Here is a 26120-nt window from a genome sequence, read left to right as displayed (position 1 = left end):
GCAAATCCTTCCTTCCTGTGCCCGTCCATGCTCTTAACAGCTGATGTGTTGCCTCTCTCTGTCAGACAGCCGTGAAATATTTTCTCCTCATTTTTTGAGAATATAGCTCGACATGACTAAAGAGGAAGTCCAGGGGTAAGGATGGCGTGAAAGCTGTGCATGCCATAACTCACGTCTCACAGCGTCACCGGCACACAGCGTGTTTTACTACTGTAAGATAGGGCTAGCACGGTTAGCAGCTAGCTAGCGTTGCCTTAACATGCAGCAGATTGCATCATCTGACAGTTTTAGTAAAGATATCAGTGGGTTTACCCATAAACGCAAAGTATTTAAAATATCAGCCACATAAACATAAACACAAAATGAGTCTAAACGATGCTAGGTAACCAAAATTACCTTATCTGCAGGGGGAGGAGTTGTCGTTGTTTGAACACCAAATTACATTAAAAAAAGTTTGTCAGTTTATGTTGGCCATGCTTAATATGCATGTTGCACTGGTAGAAAGTCTTTTGAGTTTACAGGTGATTTCGGCCTATTACATCTTGGTTAATATAAGTGAAGTGTCAGCCTTTATGTAGTTCTTGGTAGCAGAAGCCAAGCTGGAATGTGAATTAAGTATTGCATAGTGTGTTGCATGGGGCATTTGCCCAGATGCCTGATTAAAATCTGGCTTCTTATGAGTCATATAATAATCTGAGTTATATTCTTTCTCACATACATACTTTTTTTCTGCATACAACACAACATTTAATGCTCAGTTTTACAAAAGGAGTTTTCAGATCCCAACCTGTCAGGTCGTGCTCATCCACATTCCATTGTTGTACTGTTTCAGTATCTCCTCTGGTTATGGGCCACTTCGCTCTCAGTTTTAAGCTGGAGTTATAGAGGAGGAAGACTGTATGCGGTTCCAAGTAAATTAGTCTGCTTTAAGTTACTTTAACTTATTGCTGAAAATACATTGAGTGACTGATTGAGAAAAAGGAAACCAGTATGGTTTAATGCAATACACAGTCCCACAGTAAACATTACCTTACTTAAAATGTTCATGTGTGTTTTGAGACTACCACTAGTAGTTATTTTTGTTACCTCAGTTCTAAAGACTGAACTGCAGTATATTAAAAGGTGTTTACAACAGTTTGTTTTGGTAACTCAGTGTAGTTTAGACTGCTAAGCCTCATACAAGGCAGTGTTTTGTTTTATGTTCAGCTGTTCCTATCCATTTATTGTTCTTTTGTGATGTTAAATGTCTGTGAGGGTGTAACAGTTGAGCTGTGGCTGGGCTCGGGTTGTAATACACCTGTTGGACATATGCTGTCATGTTACTCAAGTTAACTGACTGGTGGCAGTTGCCAAATGGAATATGCTGTTTATGTTTAACTGTACATAATTATGTTTAACATATAATCATTTGTCTGTGTTGTCTTAAATAAGGAGTGTAAAGAATAGAAAGCCACAAAGTTTGTTTGTGTGCTGATTTCACAGCAGACTATAGATGTTTTGTAGACAGCTGCTCCAGACAGTAAGACTGACGTCACTTGCCTGAGGGTAACAAAAATTGTTGATCCAGTTTAGCAGATTCAACTGGCTGTTGGAACATATAAATAAACCTGCTCGAGTTAATTTTTATTGATCTACTTCAAACTCTGTTTTAATGTAGTCCACGTTCATAACACAGCTGTAAGACAAGATGGCAGGAGGTTATTTATATGTATGTATGTATGACTGTATCTATGTGTTAGGTTTGATCCATACGTGTAGAGGCTTCAATGAGAAATACAAGACATTTTACAAGTGCATCCTAATTTATTTATTTTTTCACAGACTTGTAATATATAATTTTAATTTTTAATTTGTTCCTTAATAATAAAAGAAAAACACAATGGCTGTTTGAACAGTGATGTCCATTTTAAATCTGGCAGTGGGGGAAGTGTAAAACCTAGTCTGAAATCCTCCCTTGGATGACATCTGTTGGGATTTTTGTTTCTTGTTTAGGCTTTATTGCTATTCATAGTTAGCCTTTGGTCCTTGTTATTTCCTGTAACTAATTGGAGCAGCTCCCATTTTGCTCATTGGCTTCCTTCAGGTCTACACACCTGGTCACTGGGAAAACCAAACAGCCCTCATGCATTCATTCATTCACCTGCAATCTTAGCACACTTTTTCTAACAGTGAATTCAATGATCTAAAGACGTGCAAAGTTCAGACTGTTTATAATCTTAAGTCTGTGATCCACTGGTTTGTTGCTTTATCTTTTACAACTTTTTAGTGTTTGATCAGATAATTAGGCTTAACACTTTCCCAGCATGCATCTGATAATACTGTGATGTTGCTGATATCGACCAGTATTTTTAATGTAATTAAAGTAAAACTCTTAAATTCTATTATTAAAGTCAAATTCAAAATGTGAACATACACCTAAATATCTAGGTGTTATACAGTTTATAAAGTTTTACAAAGTCTCAGCTCATGTACATTCATACCTTAGACTGGTTCAGGTTCATTTCTGATGACCTGTATTTTGCATTATGACCTCATTACTACATCTAGATAGGTTTGTGGTGTTTATTTAGTTGACTGTCCTGTGGCTGCAACTAAACAAACTTTATAGTCAAATGTTACATGTTTATCGGGTCTGACATTGTGTTGTGCTGTGGAGTGTGGCAATAGCATTTAAAAAATAAAGACACCTTTACTTTCAGATAAGACTAAATGTTATCATAATCGGATAATCTGTATTCCTCACAAATTCTGTAATGGATTAGAGAAGTGTTGGTGAGACTACTGTCTTTTTAAAGCCTTAGTGTTTGTTTAGCCAGTCTTACTTTCTGACATCTCTGACTCCAGACTCCCATCCCTCCTTTCACAAAGGCTTACAGCTGTTTGGTCCTGTGAAAGAACAATGGGATTAAAGGTAGCGGAGACTTAAAAGCTGTAGGTGGCCATGGTTCAGAATTGATTTTCCCAGGCGGTCAACAACTTCCTTGTGGGATGCAGGAGAAATAGGAGGTGGAAGTTGACTTAAATGTTTATGTTGAGTGTTTCTTCCTGTTTCAGGGCAACAGAAGAGGAGCAGCAGGCTCAGTCAAAGAAAGCCCTGAAGAAACAGCAGAAGGAAGCAGAGAAAGCAGCAAAGAAGGCTGAGAAACAGGCCAAGCTGGTCAGTGTTGTGTTTTTTTTTTTTTTTTTTTTTTTTTTTTTTTAGTTTGTTGTTTGACATCCGTCGCCCCCTCTTACAGCTGGTAAGGCTGTGACGTGCAAGTCTGCTGGGCATTGTGGGTCCAGGAGGGTAGGTTAGTCGGCAGGGGTGCAAGAGTATCCATTGTTTAAGTATTCCTGTCATTTTGGCTTTGTTTATGTCCACCCAAACAAAGTGCTATTTTCTTCTACGCTGAATGCATGACACATTGGCTCCCTCTTAACATGCAGTTGCAACCATTGTTCACAGTAAAAGTCTGACCTACTGCAAAGTCCTTGCACTACAGAAAGTCTAGTGGGTGGGTATGTCTGATCATAAACTCTGTGCTGAGTACCGATCCAACACCCGTGTTCTCCTTTTTCCCCAAATCTGTATTAAACTTGCTTGTTGCATAATACTCACTGTGATCACTCTTATTTATTTTACCATGAGGCTGTAACTAGAAAAGGTAACTTATTTCACCATTCATACACCACTCTTTTTAGGCTTCTTCATATTTTAATTATATTGTCCCAGGAATTACCTTTAACATGCCTAATACATGTTACACACATGGTATTTGCTGTACTGCCGGTGTTGTGTACAGATAAACACCTGACAAACAGGCTTAGCTACTGTGATAAACGATGATCAGGTACAATTCTGCATTTCCTGTCGGTCTAACCTTATGTCTTCAGCACAAGGTTTGCAAACCGCTTGTGGAAAAGCTTGATCAACCTTTGATGACATTAATCATGAGTGGAATAGTCAACACATCTGGCCTTCACACTAAAATGCATGTTTTAGAAGAGCATTCAGGAAGTGATGGTTAACATAAGTATGTTGGTCGTGCACTCTCAGCACGGCCTGCAGGATATAAATGAGGAAATCTGTATCCTTTGGTAGAAAATGTGTTAACCAGCTTTGGTGATGTATCTAAGGCTGATCAGACTGTGCGTGTGATACATGTCTGTCATGTATCAAGTGGCTTTTATAGATGAATGCATCAAAGTTTAGTGTCTTCTCGCTGGAATACCCTGTCATCATGCGTCACAGAAGAAGCAGGTGTTATCACGGTTCAATACACCAGCTATTGCTGCCTACATCAGCTTGGTGTAGTAAGCATAACCAAGGGGAAGACCTGAAAGCTGAGTTGAATGTTTATTGAGTGAGTGTTGTTGTGTACTTTCTCTGCCGACACTTGGCACTTAAGTCGCTCCGTCGTGGGTCGGTTCCTTCGTGGCTATAGCAGGTCTATTTTCAGTAGATCGTAAGCTGCAATATCATCCATCATGTGACTGGATTATCATATCATATCAAGGATGGGCGATTCCAATTCACTCCATTGCCATGAGCCATTTCATACTCCAATATCAATTTGCATAGAAAATGGAATTGTAACTTTGCCAAGACTCGATCTCGGCGCACTCTGGGAGTCATTTGCCTAGAAGTCAGTGCAGACATAAAGAATATCTGTCCACTTACGCTGTTTCTATTACAAAGCAATATCTCCTGCTGCCACTGCTCATTGTCTATGATGTGTTAGAGCAATGTGTAGAAGAGCTGTGCATTCCAGGGATCTGAGGCTTGGCTCCAGAGCTGAGCTATGATTTATTAATTTCATTCAAATCCCCAATATCACAAGATGAAAACACAATTTATACGACTGTTGTAGCAAAACGTTTCAAGTTGCCCCATTTGAAGTTGAATGTTTTTGAACAGTTTTTTGAATTTAATAGATAGTTCTCTTGTTGTTATTTCCTGGCTATTGGCAATGCCCTTAAAACCCCCGTCGCCTCTTTGTGTTTCAGGCTGCCGAACAACAAAGCACAGAAGAAGATGTAAGTATCCTGTACAGATCACAGTACTCTTCCCCTAAAACCAGTTCCTTGCCTTTCTGCCTGACTTTGATTCTACCTCTGCTTTCACACCTTTGCAACAGGTTGTATGGAAATACTTGTTTGCTGAACTCCTGTGTTTCTGTCGTCTGTTCTACAATTTTCTCTGATAAGCCTCATTATCTGTTCTATCTGTCTGTTATCTCAGATGTAGTAGACAGACTGACGCTTTACGAAATCAATAGTGGTGGAGTTGCTGTTGAGAACAACAAATAGTTGATGTGCATACGTGAAAAGCAGTATGATGTGTTATTTAGCCTTTTAATGAAATGAGTGATCTCGACTGCTTTTATTTTTTTCAGGACTTTGCCAAGGACCGATATGGTGTCTCGGCTATGGTCCAGTCCCAACAAAAACTGGGTTAGTATTAAAGCCACTGGAGCAAATTAGAAAGGGATAAAAGCTTTGTCTTTATGTGATCATAGGTTTAGTGACCATATATACCTATGTCTCTGTCACCTGAGGGGATATTTGGTGTTTTCAGAGTAGATGAATAGAGTTGCATTTGCTAGCATTAACATGTTGCCCTGCTCCTGTCTCTGTGCATCACAATGGATCGGTTACTCCCTTTAGATGTTTTGTTTTTTTAAACATATTTCATTGTGTACCTGCATAGTGTCACAGGGAAAGAAAGCTATGCAGAGGAATACATTTATTCACACCTACAAAGTGTGAAAAATGTTTCACAGAATACAGTGCACACAGTAAACAGTGACTTCCTTTGTCTGGAACAAATGTCTTCAATGTTAATATTATTTCAGAGTATCAAGGTTTAGCTGGGGATTTTTTTTTTGATTTATCTGTGCACTGCATTGCACTCAGTTTCCTGTCAGTCATTGACACTAGAAGAGGAAGCCTGCTACAGAAAACATTCTCCTCAAAAGCCACTGTTTTACAACTTACTGTGTCTTTTTATTTTTAAGTGTTCGTCTCTCTGGCTTACCTTTTTTTAAAAAAAATTTTGTAATTTTTCACATAAATAATTGGAAAAATTTAAACCAGGCTAACAAAGTTGGCTTGAGATCTTGGTCAGCTGGCGTGATCCTTGCCATCATCTTGCTTAAAAGACAAGGACATTGCAAATCATTATTGCAAGTCATTGATATAAAAGTCACACATAAGTCAGCCTTGTGTTGGAAAACACAGGTTGAACATGGACACTTTAGTACAAAGAGTTAAAAGGCACATTTCGCCTTAACATCCACTCTAGAGGTGAGTAAATTACAATAACATGATGAAATGGAGAACGTGCAGGTCCCTCCAGTTTCATGTTTTCATACAATGTGACATCCTGATCCAGAACTTCTCTGATTACGTTTGTCTGGCTGTCAAAAGTTACTGATGTAACACGATTACAACTGATAAACATCATGAAAAATGCTTTTGATCCCTTCTCTCATCACTATTGCCGCAATGTCAGTGATAATTGCAGTAACTAATAGTGTGTGATAGCTCCCGGATGAACGAGGCAGCAGGCGGACCTGTCGAGGTCGTCCGTCTGTCTGGATGCTCTTTCAGCTCCAGTGGCAACAAACAAAGTGGGGCCTCCCTCACCTGCGTGCCAAGCTCAGCCATAGGAACGGGAGAGGGGAGGGCGGCTTGGCTTTTATGTGGGTTGACGCAGAGTTCCCAGCCAAAAGGGCGGCTCTGTTTTCTCTGGTGTAGCCTCAACGTCTGCCTCTTCTGCTCACTGATAATAAGGAGAAAGCATGCCCCTGAGTGACACAGGTGAAACTAGAGTCAATTTGTCATAAAGCCCACAGAGAAAAGCTGAGTTAGACAGCTTTCAGCAGGCCTCCTAGTGTGTCTTATTTATTAGGCAAGTCTGTAATTTGAGCATTTTATTGTGTGTACGTCTACACACGCACATGCATGCTTATTCACATTTCTTTCTGCCTTTGGGAGTGTGCAGGGCAGAGAAGGGGGAGAGGGGCGTGAGGTGATGAGGCAGAAAAGTTCTTTGAAGTAATAAAATTTGTGTGTGTGTGTTTGTGTGTGTTTGTGTGAGCCAGACAGGGTGTTGGTACGGGTCCAAGACCTTACTCCTGAGAAAGCTGACCAGCTGATCTGGCTGCGTGCCCGAGTCCACACCAGCAGAGCCAAAGGTGAGATCACTCCTCATCTTTGTTCACCATTTTTCAGCTCAGAGCGACTTTCCTTCAGGGAAAAGACCAAACAGCCACGATTGGATGACCTCTGTGCTCATCCTCAGTTTACTATACTGAAATGTCTAAAACTTCTTGAGCCACTTTTAATCACACCCTTCTCTTCAAGACCAAATGGCAGTACCTGTTGGCTTTGACTTGCTGTTATTAGAGTTCCCTTTGACATCGCTGTCTTAAGGCTGATCAACGCTGAAGGTCAGAACATACCAAACCATACCTCAGTGTGAAATGAGAATTTTTCTGCTATATATTTCTTTCTGGGATTGTGTATGCACTTGCAGAGTTTTTGTTTTTCCTTTGACAGCCTGAGGGTGTTGTTGATATCATTGTCAGACTTAGCATGTCACTGCCAGCTAGAAGATCAGATAACCTCTGTTAGCTGGGTTCCAGCTACTGACAGCCATCTAGCTGCACTATTTGAATACAATGAACCCACTGAGCTTTGTGAGGTTATTACATTTCTATATGAAACCTGAGGCCTGTTTACTGCTGTGCTTCAGCTGTGATTACAAATAAACTAAGGTCCCAGTGATGATCTTTTAGCCATTTCCTTCCAAGATAACGTCCACAGTTAAGAGTCACTTCCCCTCCACTCAGTGTCTTCATTCTCTCTGCTCGCTGTAAGGATGTCCGTGTAAGCAGAATAACATCCTGATTTGGTCTGGGATGAGGTTCATCTGTTGGTGGGATTTTGGCATCACCACCCACCCCCTTCTCACAGACAACAAACATCAAAGTACCTGGGTGGTCTGACTTTGTCTGCTGTCCCAAGTTATTGTTGGCTAACGTGTTTACACTGGTCCTAGGTGTGTGTTTTTTTTAGGAAGGTAGCAATCACCCTTTCTCCACAGAATACTCTTCAAAGAGAAGACACAGTTCACAATTGTGTGACACTTTACCTGTCGATGACAAGAAGGATCTTTACAGCTGAGGGAAACCCTCTTCATCCCGAGTAACACTTAGCCCATTTTGACTGCACAAACTTGCATTGCGTCAGAGTGAGCACCCAAGTTTTTATCGTGACAAGCCTGTCAAGCTGGTTTGAAAGAGGTCTTAACACCACAGCACTATCTATTGTTGTTGTTTTGTTTTCAGGGAAGCAATGCTTCTTGGTCCTGCGTCAACAGCAGTTCAACGTGCAGGCACTAGTTGCAGTGGGAGATCGTGCCAGCAAGCAGATGGTCAAGTTTGCAGCAAAGTGAGTACTGAGACGGCTCTTCCTGTCAGAGAGGGCAAAGAACAATGGTGGGAAAATCCAGGGCCCTAATCGTGCGTCGATCCATTTTCACACATTCTGAGTGAGGTGGATGCCGGGGAAATCAATCATTTTTCACTTGACAACAAAAGCCGGCTTTTAACAGGGTGGGATACAGCAGTGTTTTAATGGAGCTGTTCCTGTCAAGATGGCAGATACAGCGGCGTGGATCAGAGGAGGAAGAAATACTTCAGATCCAAACACCATTAGTCATGTTAGCAGCTAAATTGTAGCCCATTATTGGTAGTCTATGAATGAACACAATTATCGCGGATATGCACTTTATTAAAAGGGCTGAAGGTTGTACGGCTGTTAATAGGGCTGCTTTAGGCTGATGTTGTTCACGAGGGTGCTCATTTTTGTAATAATTCCAAATTTGGACTTTAAGTCCACATAAAAACATTCACAATGTAATTCAGGTTTATGGTGTAATTCAGGTAATTTACTAAAACATACAGTGTTTTAGTAAATGACTGTTTTCCAGCACTCCCATTGTTTGGTGAATGCAGTGTATTTGTAAATGGGGAAGATTAACATCAATTACTTAACTGGCGCCTCCTCAGATATTGCTAAATTAGGCATAGGGCAACACCCGCAACTGTAATCTGCCAAACCAAAATGGCAGTTATGACACTGGATAGCAAAGAAGTAAAGTAATGCAGAGACTGTAGTGTTACTTAATACTGTTTGAAACAAGCTCAGTATTAGGTTGCAGCAATTATAGCCTTACAGCCTCACAAAAAGCTGCCATCAAGACTGAAGACGGAGCAAGAATCTGCCATTTCAGCCTCCCAGAGAAGCTTACAAGAGTTGAAAGAAATCAGATTCATTAGAAAGGTTAGCTATCACTAACTAGCACATCACTAACAAAGGAAGCAGTGTGATGCATCATTGGGGATTTATCAGACTCCATCATTGTTCCAGACAATGACCTCATACCCAGTGCTGAGACTGCTGTGGGTTGACCAGAGGGCGAGTGTCTTTCCCTGGCTTCTCACTCCAAACATTTAGGACTGAGCAGCAAAATAGTAGCTGCAGAACAGTCTGCCTGACAGACAACTAAAAACTGTTATTGTATCATATAGCATCTCCAGTAGACAGCAAAATAAATATTTCTTTAATTCATGCAATACTTGATTAAATATAGGCATCAATTCAGTACAGACAGTACAGACTTAATGAAAGAAGGAAGTAATGAATGATGGGAGTTTATGTACACACCTGCCTGAGCCATATGTAAACAAGTCGGAGCTACTAAATGTTTGATGAATATCCAAATGTGCATAAATTACCATTTTACTTCCATTCATTATACTCGTATTTCATAAATGAGACGCTAGGCAGCCTCTTGGCAGGTTGTTGCAGTGTGTGGAGGTTTACGGGAAACTTAACTCAAAAACACGGGTATGTTTTGCTAATGAGGGCAAGGTCACTGCTGCCCGACCTGAGTCTTTACCTCTGCTGCCTGACCACACTGACCCCACTTTGTTAGAAGTGTCAAAATCCCCTGGCCATCCCATAGTTCCTCTAAGCCGCTCAGCTGACCGGCTCACAGTTGTCATTGAGATTCAGCTTCGTTTTCCGTTCTCTTGCGGCACTTTGTAGTTTCAGAAACGGCGCTGAACACAGGCAAGAAAGGACAGAAGGTTCCAAGCTATGTTTTGTTTAATATTGTAGAAAAGTTGACTCTATGTCACACAAGAGACAGTTTTTTATGTGTTTTGGACATCATTTCCACTTGATTCAACGGTCAGATGATTTCTTTTATGTGTCCTGGTTCCTCAATCTGGTTCTGCAATATTGTGGTTGGACAGTTAGATTGTTGTGCCATACGTTGTCACCTGACAACAGAACAAGTAAAAGTGATGACACAGTTTCCATGAGAGCAGCAACAAACAGCACAGTCACGCTGCAGTATAACAATTTTCCAAGAGGGTTTCTGAAGGTTCCTGTTAGGATCGAAATGCAGTGTGGGTTTTTTAAAAAATGTAAATATTTCAGAACAGGTGGAACTATCGCTTCCTGTGGCTTCCTGGTCCCAGTCTGGTTTCACACACTTTGGTGTGATGATTGACAAGCTGAGTGAAACCCTGGATTACAAGTAAATCCTCTCATAATCATGTTGAGGGCAGTTGATGACACTGCTGAGGAAGTCTCCTTTTACATATTGTATGTCCAAGGCACCCTCCTCTCACTCCTCTCTCACAATTTAATGACGTGATCTTCAGACTCTGCAACTGTTACTCGACTTAAGCACCTTAGGCATACTGAGTGGCTAATTTGGCCCCTGAAACTGGAATAACAATCAACGTGTGATTGTTGTGCAGTGTGAAGTTTGTAGTTTTAATTCAATCTTGAGTTGAAGGATTTGGTCAGGATATGTTTTAAACATTTTCTGATTTGGATGATGTTTAAAATAATCATAATGTGTCCTGTTTTGTGTGTGAGACCCTCACTACTCAGCGAGAGCAACAGGCCTACCACTGCATACAAGACTGGAAAGTCTTGTCCACTCAGATCCCTTTTCCTTACATGTTGTCAATTGTCAATACAATTTTAGGTCGATTATCTCTGTAACATATTCATACAAGCACATGCTTAATACATTTTGAGTAAGGGCAGGTTTGGTTTGGTAATCCTAATCCAAATTATTGTAATTTCAGCTTCAGTTTAATGACCAAAGTTACACTAGTATCCCTAGTAATCCTATCATTATAAACATCTGCTCCTTTTTTGTACCAATTCCAGGCTATCATGGACCCAGATTAAAAATACAGATTCAGTGTGGTCTCTCTCCCTCTTTCTCCCTGAGTTGCATTTCTCATCTCCATGTGATATTGTCAAATCTCAGTCTTGAGTTAATGAGTCTGTTTCCCTCAGTGTGTGCTGAATGTGTTGTCACCAGCCTCTGGGCCCTGCAGCGGAGGTTATTAATGTGGGGATTTATTTATCTAACTGATCCCCTACTAGAGGGGAAGGACTGCGGCGGCAGCTGTCGTGGGGCTAAAGGGACAACAGTACCCCAGTGTTCAGTCCCTCATTACTGCTTTTTAATGAGCAGGAATGAAAGATTTCAGCAGGTTTCCCATCTGGCCTTGCACTGCATGATGATCAGAGTTGTTCCTCGCATCTCTTATGATACTCTCTGAGTTTCAGTGAGGAGCTGGTGTAGGAGGACGGTGCCTTGTTTATAAAACCCAGAGTAACAAAATAAAAAAAGGGTTCCCTTTGCATACTGTACTTTCTCTTTCTTAGGGGAATTCTTACTCTTGCTCTCAATATCAGACTGTTTTTGTAGTAGAGCTGGGTACTTCCCAAGAGCTCACACTGTAATGTAAGCAACAAACCTTTTGCAACAAGCTGCTGCTAATCAGTTGACAACACTTCTCTTACTCACCTGCGTCTGTTTATTTAATACTTCTCCTTTGTGGCTAACTGATTTTATTAGAAGAAATGAGTGAAAGTGCTGGTTTAATAGCACACACCCCAGTTGGGCAATGTAGGGCCAAAGTCTGCATGATGCTACCATATGAATCTTTGCACCAGATGCAGAGATTTTTCTAAAAACAAAAAGTGAAATGGGCTCCTTAAAGATGATGTGGTGACAGGAATCATCTTAGAACCCCAGAATTTATTTTGAAGTGAGTAAAATTGTGCTGTAATGGTGTATTCTCCACCCCCCCTAGCAAAATGAGCTACTCCATAACAGTCAAATTTGTCTACAGTATGAAGTGTGGAAATGCTGTGAAACATTTTCTACTCTGATGCACCCTGCTGAGCAAAAGTAGACACTTTTGTGTGTGGCAGAGAAAGCAGGGTTAGCGGTTTTGTTATGAAAGCTGCATGCTCTTGTGGTACCTCAACTAGCCCCTCTCACCCAGTTAGCAAATGTCAGTGCGTCAGTTGTATTTTTAGGAAGTATGGTGATTTGAAAAAACAAACAAAAAAAAAAAAAAAAAACACCTACCGCCCAACTCAAAATCACTCGCTTATGCCCCCCCCCCCCCCCCCCCCCCCCCACACACACACACACACACACACACACTCATCACACCATGAAAAATGAAAATGCATATCTAAAAGCCACAGTTACAGTTTAGTGGAAATATTGTTCTCACACCCTCCCACACAGAGTTTGTTTTCTGAGTGTTGCCTATTGTTCACCATTCCAACCGTTTCTGCCAGCATCACCAAGGAAAGCATCATAGACGTGGAGGCGGTGGTGAGGAAAGTGGAGCAGAAGATCGAGAGCTGTTCCCAGCAGGACGTGGAGCTCCACATTGAGAGGGTGGGCATAGTTTCACTACAGTCATCAATGAGTGTGAACACAGAGCAGATTATACTGTTTCATTCTATGCACTGCAGTTCTCCTCTACATCTAAATAAAAACTCAGCAAAATGTACATTTTGCCTGCAACTATGGTTTATATGAGGTGAGTACATATCTGTTCACACAGGAACTACACAGATGACATGTAAACAGCAACACACATCAAGGCCCTCAGCATTAGGCAATTGATTATTAGTTACTCCACGTTATGTGTTTTGTTTTTTGTTTTTTAAATTTGTACTTGGTACACAGATACATTTAATGTAGCGAAGGTGCAAACTGTCACACGGTCCCCAAAAGAGAACAAAACTCAACAGCATAAATGTGATAGAAGATTTATTGTAAGGCTCAGTGAATTACAGAAAGTAGTTTGAACACACAGTCAATTGCTCACACATAAATGAGGTTTTAACAGATGAGGCTGTCACTGTCTTTGATTTTGACACGCTTTAGTCTGTATGTGGAGTTCGGGTACTTTCCACTGTCAGACGCATCTAATAAAAACATTGGTGGTTTGTCATCCTCTGAATTTTAATGCTTGTTGTTTCTTTCTTTCTGTCAGATTTTCGTCATCAGCCAGGCAGAGCCTCGTCTCCCCCTGCAGTTGGAGGACGCTGTCAGGCCCGACGGAGAGGGGGAAGAGGTGAGGATGATTGGAGGGATGAACGAGAGGGCATGGAAAGCATACTTTCACCTAAGATCCTAACTGATGGAGACACCCCATTGCCATTTTTTCCCCACTGTGCCCACCAATGTGAAGCACAGTGCTTTGTTACTGATGTTATACATTTTTGAAGCTATACAATTCAGTTCATGAAGGGACATTTTAGTGGCATTAGGTGGTTAAGACCCTTCATAAAAGGATCCGCCATGCAACATTTTCATGAAAAATATTGCTTCATGTTCTCTGTAAGTTTTGTGTTTTGGCTGAGAAAGAGAACATCCAACCACCAGGAGACTTGGAATAACAGGAACTTCCAGGTGTGGTACATTCTTAAGGTGAAACTTTTTACTGTCAGGTGAAAAGAATCAGCTTGTAATGGCAATGAGACAGCTCAGTCTCAGCCAGGGTAAAAAAAAAAAAAAAAACAGCTGTAGACTCCGCTCCAGGCTCTGCTTTAATTTAAAAAAGAAAATCTGACATCAACATCACAGCGTGAGAAAGACAAAAACTGACTGTGAGTGTGCGTGAGAGTTCATTCTCAAACTCATAATGTGCACAGATAGGTGTGGTCTGACTATACAACGACAACAGCGTAATTAACCATTAAGCCCCCGTTTATCTGGATACTTTAAATCAATCCATGCGGTGAATTAACTTGAGCCTTTACCGAGCGAAGGTGTTGTCGGTAAGGGGAATAGAGTTCTGTGCTTTTGGCAGAGTCAAGGATTGGGTAATTAAACCTGGTTATATTAAACAAGATCAAGAGCAGAATGGCTCGAACTGATTAACATCACATTCAGTGAGTGAAATCACCTCGTTTCGCTCAGCCTTCTTCATGCAAAATGTGATTTAATCACAAAATGCTTATAAGAGCTGGCAGCCAGGGTTTAGGGAGCCCTCTGCATTCCAATTAAAGAGATTTGTGCATTGATGGTGAATCACTTGAGAGGATTGTGCTGCATTTAAGAAGCCGTTATTTTCCCACCTACACTTTAGAAGGTTATTTGTGATTATTAAACCCCGAGGCTGTTGTCGTTGGGTGTCGGTCACTGGCTTAACAGCAGATCAGTTCTATACACAACTGATTGGTTACCACTTCAGCTCGAGAGAGGTTATTGCTTCTTTTTTTTTCAGCTCAGTTTTTTTTTAATTTCACTGTCATAGATGCACATTGTATTTTTGCCAAAACCATATAACCATTATTTTGGTTATTGAGCTTCAATTTGAGCTGCAGGTTTATAGCGATTGCCTGTCTTTAAATTAAACTATTTTCATATCATTTTATATATGACGAGCAAATCAATATATGGGTGTCACCATACGAGAGACAGCTAAGAGCCTGTCTGTTTATCCAGTAAGTCGATCTCTGCAGCTGTGTCCCAGGTGTTTTCCGCAGGAATTCTACATGTCAGTAACACACTTGTTGCAGCACCTGTCTTCCCAAGAGACACTGGGTTTAGCGGCCCTGTCTATCTGACTGTCTGCCTGTCTAACCCTTTGTCACTGTGTGGGGCTGTCTGGAGCAGGATGTGGCTATGCAGGCTATTAGCTCAAAACCCACTGGGTCCTTTAAGGAAGCCTGACATCCATGACCCTGGAAGCAGCGGTTCCTCCTGTGATGAAACATTTACTTTTTCATTTGTTGTTGTTGGGTTTTTTTTTAAATTTCCTTTACTATTGCCTTGTTGTCCTACATTGCAGATGTCTTTTGTTGAAGTTGACCCTGTAACATTTGGTGACTATAACAAAACAACTATACTATATATTTTTTCATGTTCTTGCAAGCAGATAGCCTTGTCTTTAGCTGATATTTGAACTCAGATTTTTATGCTAAAAATGACTAGAATTGAGTGTTTCCTATATTTTCTTCAGTGTGAGGTTTGAGTAGCCTCTAAAAAAGAATTTACACATCACTGACCACAACACTCCTGTGAACAGCACTGAACAGACACACTGCTGAATATTTCATAGACGCAGGGTTTTTGCTGATGTTATAATGTTTCTGTTTGCCCACAGGAAGGCAGAGCCACAGTCAACCAGGACACCAGGCTGGACAACAGGGTGATTGATCTCAGGGTAAGCTGTTCCCAGAGCTGAGGGAAAAAAAGTTTAAAAAAAAAAGCCTGAATATGTGACAAAGCCTGCAGAGTATTTGTATTGTTTCCTGTTAGTTCAGATATCTGAATCCACACCAGTTTAGTCTTTCAGTGCTATTTATTTACCATATCTATTAAAATGGTTATTTTTCTTAATCTTTTTTTTTTTTTACATTTTAATAAGCTGCAGTTAGAATTGCTTTACTGTAAAAACGAAAAAGTAAAAACACATGTAAATTAGCTTTTAATTTAAAAGGAAATCAGACAACCTCTTAAGCTACTCAGCATTTCGAATGCAAAGCAAACCACCACACCTCTAAAGTGAACAGAGGGAGTCTGTGATTTAATGGGCTGATGTTATCAATCTTGTGCAGTGTGGGAGACGTGTTAAGCCTGTGAGAGCAGCAGAAGACACCAAGCCGCAAAGTGTCTCATTGTTTTGATCTGTGCCCCCACATGGATGATGCGACAGGCAGGAAGGCACTAACACCCCAGTACAGAGCTGTGCAGCTCACAAGTCTTGCAGCAACACCTGTTTCTGTGAGGCTGTTCACTTTGAGCTCATGGACTCGGGTCTGTCATCAGTTTTACACTTTAGGGCCCAGTGAAGCTATAAAGTGGTTCCCACACTTGCAAAGAGACACTCCTAAAGGGAACCATAAAACTAGTCCAATAATAACCTAGTTCCTATGGAACTCCCCGTGTTACCAGTACCGTCCTTAAATATACACTGATTCACACTGAAACACAGTGGAAAAGTTTGCTTGTGTTCATTTTAATTTAGTTTGCATAAGACATCTGGACTCACAGTGGGACAGTCTTTAGACAGAAACCCTGCCTGATTATTTAGTGTTGAGCAGAGTCAAAGCAAATACCTTAACAGTAATGTTGCCATTGCCACAGCATTGTGGACATGTAATAAAAACTGTAAGTGTAAGTGTATACAAGAAACAGTCCAAGCCTGAGTGTACTGGATGTTCATTTTACGATCAGTAATATTTCTAGTATTGATTAATCTGGCATTTTGAAAAAAGGATTACTGTCACATAAAGAAAACGTAAGAAATCCTGTCACCCAGGAAGCTGGAACAAGAGAATATTTGAATTTTGTGAATAAGTAAGTATGTCTTAAACAGAAAATTGATTATTAAAATTAGTTGTTCATTAATTACAAATTGATTCAATTGTTTCAACTACACATTTAACAAATGCAGAGAAGCAGAGGATGTGTCCTTGGCAAAGTCTACTGGTGAGACCAGGAATGAAGCCTAGCAAATATTTAAACTTTCATTCTGTGCTGGATCCACCACAGGTTCACCACAGTTGGGTTTCAAACCAGTACTCTTTGCCACTGAGGGGTACGCAGGGTTCAGGTAGCTTTTCATGAGGTGTCACACTGTTAGGGCACCATCAGAAGAACTGCCAGTTTCAGGAGATACTAACCACCAACACACCCTCCAACTTCTGCACCTACTCACTGCAGACTTGCTGTAAACAGGAAGAGCTTTCTAATTTTTGAATCTGGTCCCACACAGACAGGTTTTAGGTCGGTTTCCCCAGGTTTAACAAGGGGCACAGCCCGATGTTTAATACATGACACAAATGAGTCATAAGTGGTGTGAGGCTTGATGGTTTATTTGGTTCACTGCTTTTTGAACGTAGGTAGAAGTGTTTTGAGGCAGGAAAGTTTTATGTTTTTCCTCACTTCTTCTTTTCACTGTATGAAGTACTGAAGAATTCAGTTTGGAAATGAAGGAGTAGTTTCTGCCAGACAGCCCTGAGGTATTGTCTGCAGATTAATGAGCTTGCCAGTATTTAGACATTATCACCTTTCCATTCTGCCAGCTGTTAGTCAGAGAAGGCCTATTCAGGACTGGACAGGCATTAGAGATGGGGAAGGAGGGAGAAATTAAACTTTTTAATTAACATATACCTGGGTGTCCTGTATTGAAAGGACCAGGGCTTGTCTCATAAAGATGTATAATAACTGGAGTTGAAAGCCAGTAAAGCTCACTGGTAGAAATCTTGTGGTCATTTGAGATGAGTCAGTGGATTTTAGGGAGTGTTCACTTGTGTTTTCGCATGCTCTGTCAACTAACTGTTGTAGATTTGGGGGATTTTGGGGCTTAGGTTTTTACAGTAATCTCCTGGTTTGCTTCGACCAGTTTTCCTCCCTGCCTTGATTTCAACATTTATGTTTATATCTGACATTTCTAATACTTTAAAGTTCCTGCGGCTGCATTTGAATGCACGTCTTGCCCTTGTCAGCAAATAAATGTTTCTCACTTTGTGTCGAGAGGAGTTGCAGAAATTGGCTGTCTTGTTTTCACACATCTGTGACGATTGTGTAATAACTCAAATGAATCATGCTAATATGTGGTAATGCCTGTGTGTGCGTATGCGTGTGTGTGTGTGCGTGTGTGTGTGTTTGTTTGTTTGTTTATGGGTCTTCCTGTAGACGACCACCAGCCAGGCCATCTTTCGGCTGCAGTCAGGAGTGTGCCAGCTCTTCAGAGACACCCTCACCAAAAAGGGCTTTGTGGAGATCCAGACCCCTAAAATCATATCAGGTACAAGCACAATCTTGGTCACACACACATGCGACAACAGAGCGTAACGTGCACTGAATCATTTTCAATTAGATGTTTCAGTAGAGGCACACTTTTTTTCCATTTTGCCACCCACAGGTGTCCCATGAGTCATTGTGTGACAGTTGTAAGGTTAACTTCCTGTTTGAGTTGTCCATTTTTTTTTCTCTGCACTGTAATTCAAATCAGGAACCAAACGCGAGGTTCTGTTAAAGCTCACAAAACGGTTTTAGTGGCTAACAGAGTTTCTGAGAAACAACATTGTCTTGCACATCTATGTTCAAGAAAAACAATAGACAAGAAGGTATTAGAGTTTTATTGTTTCAGACCAGTCAGAATTATAATCCAGCCCACTGGGAATTTTGATACATCGATCAGCTCTCTCATGTCCACACAGTTCCCCTCTAATTTGACAGGGGAGGCCTTCCTTAAGCTTTCTGCCAAAAGGCCTTATCCCATGTCACTGAAAGAAGAGGAGGAAGACTGGGATAAAAAAAAACTTCAGATTTAAACAAAAATCTTCTCACGAAAGTTCAGAAGATACAGTTTTTGGAGCTTTTCCCTGCGTAGCGTCTCTCTCATCCTTGAATCGTTTTCTCAAGATCAGGCGTGAGCGAAGACTTGATATTCTACATGCACAAGTTTGACGTTTCTATTTTTCACCTAAAATGAATACCTTGTTTAAAGTCTGGAGTGAAAGCTTAGAGACGAGTGTATCATTGATAATGACTGATGTACATAAATAAATTGGAACAGAATTTGATCTTAAATCATTTATTTTTAATTTTATTTTGAGTCACTGTAGATGAGAGTAATGATACTCTCTTTTTCTCACGACAAGTAGTAGTTGTCTTCAGTCCTCAGCCTCCCACGTGTCTCTGAGATTTGAAATATACAGTGGAGAAACATGTGGCAATCTCACTTCCTCTTTTCTTAAAGAGCCAATGATATTAGCCATGCCTGGCACGTCTAAATTCAAAACTGCCGCTCTTTTATTTTGGCGGCACCTGTGAACCAACTTTGTGTACTTTTTTGCAAAAACCACATTTCCTGCCAACACCCATTTAGTGCACAGTTTGTGCCGTGTGAACCCCCACCCTATTTTTGACTACATGTGAATATCAGATTAGGTCCTCTGACGTCCATCAAAAAGGGAACCGCAAATGTGTTATATAAGTGTGGCTCATGTTATATAATTCCCTCACCTGCATTATGTTATGTAACAATATGATCAGCATTTGTTTTTTTTGTTTTTTAAATTAGGTGAATATTAAAAATGAATTCTTTTTAATGACTTTTGTCAGAATCTAACAGCAGTCAAAATTTCAAAATGTGTCACAGTTTCTGTCGGCCTCAAGCTGCCGTAGAAATATTCTCATTTCAAAAAAAGGGAGAAATTACTGTAAGCTGATAAGTGAACAGGTGATGCATATCATCACCACTGGGTTGGTTTGAGTTTGTGAAGTGAAAAACCTTAGTTTCCGTCAGAGCGGCCACTGAGTCAGGTGTATTTGTCAAAAGTTCCATCAGCTCCAGCAGGTAATGGTCATTTTGTCATTTGGGGGCAGTAAAAATCTCATATCATGTCTAAAACTTGCCTCTGTCCACTTCTAGCTGCCAGTGAAGGTGGAGCAAATGTCTTCACAGTGTCTTACTTTAAAACCAGCGCCTACCTGGCCCAGTCTCCCCAGCTCTACAAGCAGATGTGCATCTGTGCTGACTTTGACAAGGTCTTCTGTGTGGGACCAGGTAAGAATGCCTCCCATCTGTCCCCTCACATCTATCCATTCACTTATGGCAAACAGTTAAATGAGCAGCAAGAGTATTGTAAAAACTGTAGACCCCTATTAACTGAGATGTCAGTTTTAAAATGGCTCCAAACGCATTTAGATTATTAAACTTTTAACAGACCTCCCTCTGTTGCTTTCACTGTGGTCAGAGCTGTTTTGAAGCTTAGTGTGTTAGAGACACAGTGAGACTTGTAAAAGATTTTATGGTGCTGTACTGGATTTAAGAGTATCTCTAGCTCTTTAGGTAAGCAAACTGCCACCTAAACACAGTATATGACCAAACAATGCGCATAAATACACCAGCTCCTACACACAGCCACCCTTTGAAGTTGGCTGCTGATTTTGAAGTTGATACACGAATCTCACCCAACATAAACTGGGAGAAGGATGCACATTCAGTATTCCACTGACTGGACCGAGGTCTTTGTTTGCTTCTCTGTAGCTACTGTACACCAGAGAAATCAAAGGGCTTAAGGTCATCACTGCTTCTAAGGCAACAGTGTACTCACTGCCGTTGCCTTAGTTACAGTCGCACCAACTCGGCAAGTAAAGAGAATTGGGATCAAGTCTCCCTGTAATCCTGTTGGCCAGAAGTACCTCCTTTTTTAAATGTACGGTGCCGTTATCTAAAGACGGCTAAAGAGGTCCACAATGGAACAGACGGATGTAAACACAAGGCTGGTCTTCAGCACTGAGCAGCAGATGTCATGTTAATTATGCTCGGTGCCGTTTTATTTTATATTGGCTGTTTCAGTAAATGTATGCAGGAGTCAGAGGCACAAAGCTGTGTAGGTTCTTAATTAAAACTGTGTGTGCATACAAAAGTAGAAATATGCTTATCCACATTTATAAGTCCATACATATGTATGCTTCTGCTTTATAAATCTTAGTCATTGTGAAATCGTGTTCATGTGCATGATTTCCACTCAGGTCAGCTGTATATGGATGTGGACACACATTGAATCAACTGTTTGCAGCATATGTGTACATGTCCAACAGTCTGTTCCCATGTAAATGAAAAGAACAGAAAGCAAGAAGAAGCTCGGTGTCACATTAGTAAAGCCCTGCAACATCGACAGAGCAGCCGACCTTCTGCACCACTGTTACATGTGGCTCTGGCTAATTATATGTAGCACTCGTGATGACATTAATTCAGCAGACGGGTACTTGTAAACCATCATCAGTGGTGGTATCTTGATCGTCATCAGAAAGGTAATCAGTACTGATTTAGTTTATAGGACACATATCACACAGTTTACAAAGTGCTTCACAATCAAGGATACAATGGAGTGAAAGATAAAATGAAAGTCCCTGAAGTTACTAATAACTCTTTGCAATATGATTACCTTCTTCACAGCATCACTACTAAATCATTTCTTGGTAAAAAAAAAAAAAACTTTTCATTGAAGCACAAATTTGCAAGCTGACACATATTGCTTCTTACATGAAATATCATGGGGAAAAGAGAATTTAGAGGCCAAATTTTGAACTCGATGACCCTTTTATTTGGAGTCCTGCCTCATGACCTGGTCAGGTGCTCATTTAGGGATTCAGCGTCCCTCAGGCATACAGTGAGGGGTGGCTGTGCCCGCAGGAGTGGCTCAGGAGGTAGAGTGGGCCATCCACTAATTGGAAGGTTGGTTGTTCGATCCCTGGCTCCTCCAGTCCGCATGTTACGCGAGATACTGAACCTGTAATTGCCCCTAATGGTTGTACCGTGTATATGTGTGTGGCACACAAATGTTAAGTACTTTAAGTGGTTGATTAAAAATAGAAAAGCCATTTATGATACTGAATTAAAGAATCATTAAAAGATGTGTTGAAGCTTGCCACTTTTCTTCTATTCCCACTTACTTTCAATAGACACTGATGTTAAATCTGGATTTCAAACATTTCAGTTTTCAGGGCTGAGGACTCCAACACCCACCGTCACTTGACTGAGTTTGTGGGTCTGGATATTGAAATGGCCTTCAACTACCATTACCACGAAGTGATCGAGTCCATCACTGACACCATGGTTCAGATCTTCAAGGGCCTGAGAGACAAGTAAGATTAGCATTTATATAGTAAAGCTCAAAACTAATGGGCTAACATTTTACAAATTCCCAAGGTATTTGTTATATTCAAACTTTTTGTGAGTTCAGGTGATGAGTGCGCAAAAACTTGGTGCAAATTACATGCCATAGAGGCTCATGTTTTGCTTTCCTGCTCAACACAAGAACTGCATTTTGACAGGACCAATTCCTGGTGGGGAAATTTTATGTATGGGAAGAAGCTGAAATGTTGTGTGTGTCGTAGTGAAACTACTTCAGCTGTTGAATCCAGATGAAGTGTTGTCATCCATTACTGTCTGCTCTGTTAAAAGTCACTCACTGTCTAGTGAGCTGCCAACAAGAAAATGCAGAGGTGTAACTTTGTTGCCTCCTAGTGGTGTGAATGGGTGCCGCATGTGTAATGAGCTGCAGCATTTCTGGCGTCAAATGTCCATGAAAGTAGTTTTTAGATTTAGGTCTTCCAGTAATCTTTTTCTTTCTTTTTGTTTTACATTGCTCCCCATAATGGCAGCACTGCAGAAGAACAGCACTGAATAGAAAGTTATGACACCCAGTAAGAATAGTCCTCTCAGTTCTCAAGCAAGTAGCTGTACGTCATTAACTAAACGTCTCTGTGAAACCCCGTTCTAGAGATCAGTGAAATTAGGCATACCAAACTGGCTGTGGTTGGCAGTCCCTTTTAAGCTGTAAACATAAGTCTCTGTTCTTTAATGTCATCTTATGACCATTGTTCCTCTTTCAGGGCAGTTTATCTGCTAAGCTTTTGTTCTCATAAGTTTCCAGACCGGTCCACCATGACGTATTAAATGATTTTGCATGTGCGTGTGACGGATGTTCCAGCTACAGATGACTTGGTCTCTTTCAGGCTCTGTTAGTTGGCTTATGTTGTTCTCAAAACAAATCAAAATACTGATTGTTAGAAAACAAGATATCTGCTGCTCTTCTATCACCCCACATTGTAAAAGTATTATAATTGTTTGGTAAGTTAAGTATTTTTATCACCTCCACTAGCTCTGTTTCTGGTTGGAGAGCATGTACAGTGGCCGACAGGGACGAAATTTTAAATTCAAGCATCCCACCCCAGTGTGGGATGTGACCTTTGTTAGGTTAACACCTAAAGGCGAATTTGCCTTTCTATTAGCAGATTTTAAACACTCAACCACACTCTCTTTCTCAACTCTCTTTCTGTCTGCATCAGCTTCCAGACCGAGATCCAGACAGTGAACAAACAGTTCCCCAGTGAGCCTTTCAAATTCCTGGAGCCCACTCTGAGGCTGGAGTACACCGAGGCCGTGGCCATGCTGCGCGAGGCCGGGGTGGAGATGGGTGACGAGGATGACCTCAGGTCAGAATACATCACACACCCTGTGCCCCGCAGCCCGCTTGTCTTGTCAGATGATTTCTTTTGATGAAAGCAGAAATACATTTTAACCTTTCTCATTTAAAGTGAGGAAGTGAAACATCAGACCCATAACTCAGCAACATTTCCAGACTGAAGTAATTCTTGTGATCAAAGCTGCTTTATTTGACTGTTTACAGCACAGCTGGGACATAGAAACACTTTTTTGTCATGCTGTTGGTGTAAACACATTAGTGGAGAAATTGTATGATATTCATTTGTTGTCAAGTTATAGGTAAACCCTGTGACGTAATAAGGTACAGTTATCAGTATAACACTGAATGCCTGTTTCTGTTGTTCTTTAGCACACCCAGTGAAAAGCTGCTCGGCCGTCTTGTCAAGGAGAAGGTATGACCATATGCGTTTTGTCAATTTAGTATAGTATATATAGTACAGTATATAAAAATATGAATATTTCTTTATTGTGCACTGACCATAAAAGATTGTATCAGCAGGTTAAACAAAACTCTTGAGTCAGTTCAGTAGTAAAAAGTCATTATTTGATGGGTTAAACATTAAAATCAGCTCTCAGCAGCTGTCTGACGTCATCAGGGTGCACCAAAACAAACCAAGGTGATCGAATTATCAATTCATTACACCTGAGACTCAATGAATTCTTCACTTGATGCCTTTAAAAATAATGTGAAGGGTAGTGTATCTACAACTTCACATAGCCTTCACCAGCACTGCACATGGCAAAAACGAGCAGTACTGAGCAGAGCTGGCAAAAGCAGGAAGCTGTCCTGCAGTATGGTGGAAGTTGCTGTCATAGTGCAGCAACACAACATCAACCTGCAATCATAAGTTTACTAAGTAGTTTATTACACAGGCTTTTTGTTTTGTTTTTGTTATGAAACATCTTTATTAATCCTCACTTGTGCAACTACTTCTTCTTTGTATGTTGTATGTACACTCTTTTCTTTCTCAGTACGATACTGACTTCTATGTTCTGGATAAGTATCCACTGGCTGTTAGACCCTTCTACACGATGCCTGATCCAAACAACCCTGTAAGTCTTTCACTTACACACATACAGTTATTGGCTTAAACTTAGTTTTGTGGTTGACCTGTCCTTAAACTTGCATCATAGCCAGAGAGCTGCTTTAGACCCATCAGCCTTCTGTCCTTGATAGATATTCTTATATGCTGATTCACCACAGTTGGTTCTGTTGCATGAGTAAAGCTCCTTGCATTGCGGTCATAAAAAATTTGACTTATGTGCCAGTGCAAATTTTTATAGCATAATAAGAAACCTTCAAGCAGTGTCACAGAGGCGCCACTGCAGTGTTATGTTTGTTTCTTTTTCCTAAGTTGTGTTTCTTGTCTTGTCTTTTTGAGAGAACTCAACCTGTTTAGGTGGACTTGGAGCACAATTGTTGCTATTCTTCTTGAGCTTTGTGCCAGTATAATCTACTCTCAATCCAGACTGCAGCATTGTCAGTTTATAATCCTTCTTTTAACCATGAAAGTATTTATATTTTGTGTGTCAATTCTTAATATCACAGGTGATATCTCTTTTTCTTTTTGATCAGAAATACTCCAACTCGTATGACATGTTCATGAGGGGTGAGGAGATTCTGTCTGGAGCTCAGAGAATCCACGACGCTCAGTTGCTGACTGAAAGGGCCACCCATCACCAGATTGGTAAGAGCCAAGTGTAGAGAGAGAGTTCTTTACATATGATTTCTGTCTCCCTCTATTGGTGACCAGTGGGAATTACAACACCGGGAAGCTTCTTGAATTGATAGTTTGAAAATTTAAAGTCATCATTAATCAAGTGCTTTTTTTCCCCACAACTGAACCTCATTCTGTTTTATGATACTACAGATCTGGAGAAGATCAAGTCATACATTGACTCTTTCCGCTACGGAGCTCCCCCACATGGCGGTGGAGGCATTGGTAAGTAATATACATTTTTGGAAGAGAACCCACAGGAGACAGTCCTTTTTCTGTTTTACTGAAGATGTCCTGTTTTAAAAGGGTATTATCTGAATATAGTGCATATGGATATAACTACTCAACTGTCATCCTTCCCAGGCCTGGAGAGAGTCTGCATGCTATACCTTGGTCTCCACAACGTACGTCAGACCTCCATGTACCCACGTGACCCTAAGCGCCTGACACCTTGAACCTTTAGCCGTGTGGACAAGCCCAGTCATCACTGGACTAACACACAGATGCTGGTGATGGGAAACAATGCTAATCCAGAAAAAGGAGAAGGTGTAGGAGCTAGTGCCACCCTATGTGCCACTATGATTAACCATTAAGATGACCGAATAAAGCAGTTACAACAGAAGGGTGTACTTTATTGATTGGTGTGCATAGCTGTCTAACAACAACAAATAAGAGATAGATTAAAGAGAAAGAGGAGTTGGCCAGTGATTTAGGAAGTTGCTGGAAATCTGCACACACTTGATCCATCTTTTAAATCAATGAGTCAGTGTTTGTCTAAGTTCTTTTCTATGGAAATGTTAAAAAAAATACTTTACTACAGATCTCAGTCCCTCCTACTACCAGCACAGACTTAGAACTAATGATTGTGGTCTCCAGCAGTATGCCTGTAACTACAGGTGTTTTGTAAGTAATTAATAGAACTTTACTCAGATGATTAAAAACCTCTCAAACCATCAACTGTTTTGTCTCCATTGTTGATTTTTTGTTGTTGTTGTCATTGTAACTCTTAATAAAGATCACACTGTGTATTGCT

General features: G+C 40.7%; 1 protein-coding gene across 1 annotated transcript; it reads left to right on the top strand.

Annotated features, from left to right (window-relative positions):
* Positions 1–26044, top strand: dars1 (aspartyl-tRNA synthetase 1). Its single transcript, XM_041057532.1, has 18 exons — positions 1–135; positions 3055–3157; positions 4987–5016; positions 5376–5433; positions 7086–7178; positions 8334–8436; positions 12679–12781; positions 13386–13466; positions 15504–15563; positions 18041–18152; positions 19785–19919; positions 21859–22006; positions 23213–23359; positions 23719–23761; positions 24342–24422; positions 24946–25057; positions 25241–25312; positions 25451–26044. Exons 1-18 carry the CDS (start codon positions 113–115, stop codon positions 25540–25542), a joined length of 1596 nt encoding a protein of 531 aa, XP_040913466.1. The 5' UTR covers positions 1–112; the 3' UTR covers positions 25543–26044.
* The last annotated feature ends 76 nt before the right edge of the window (positions 26045–26120 follow it).

Source organism: Toxotes jaculatrix, chromosome 15 (assembly GCF_017976425.1).
Source record: "Toxotes jaculatrix isolate fToxJac2 chromosome 15, fToxJac2.pri, whole genome shotgun sequence".
NCBI classification, from domain to species: Eukaryota; Metazoa; Chordata; class Actinopteri; family Toxotidae; genus Toxotes; species Toxotes jaculatrix.
This window is presented reverse-complemented; position numbering and strand designations above follow the sequence as displayed.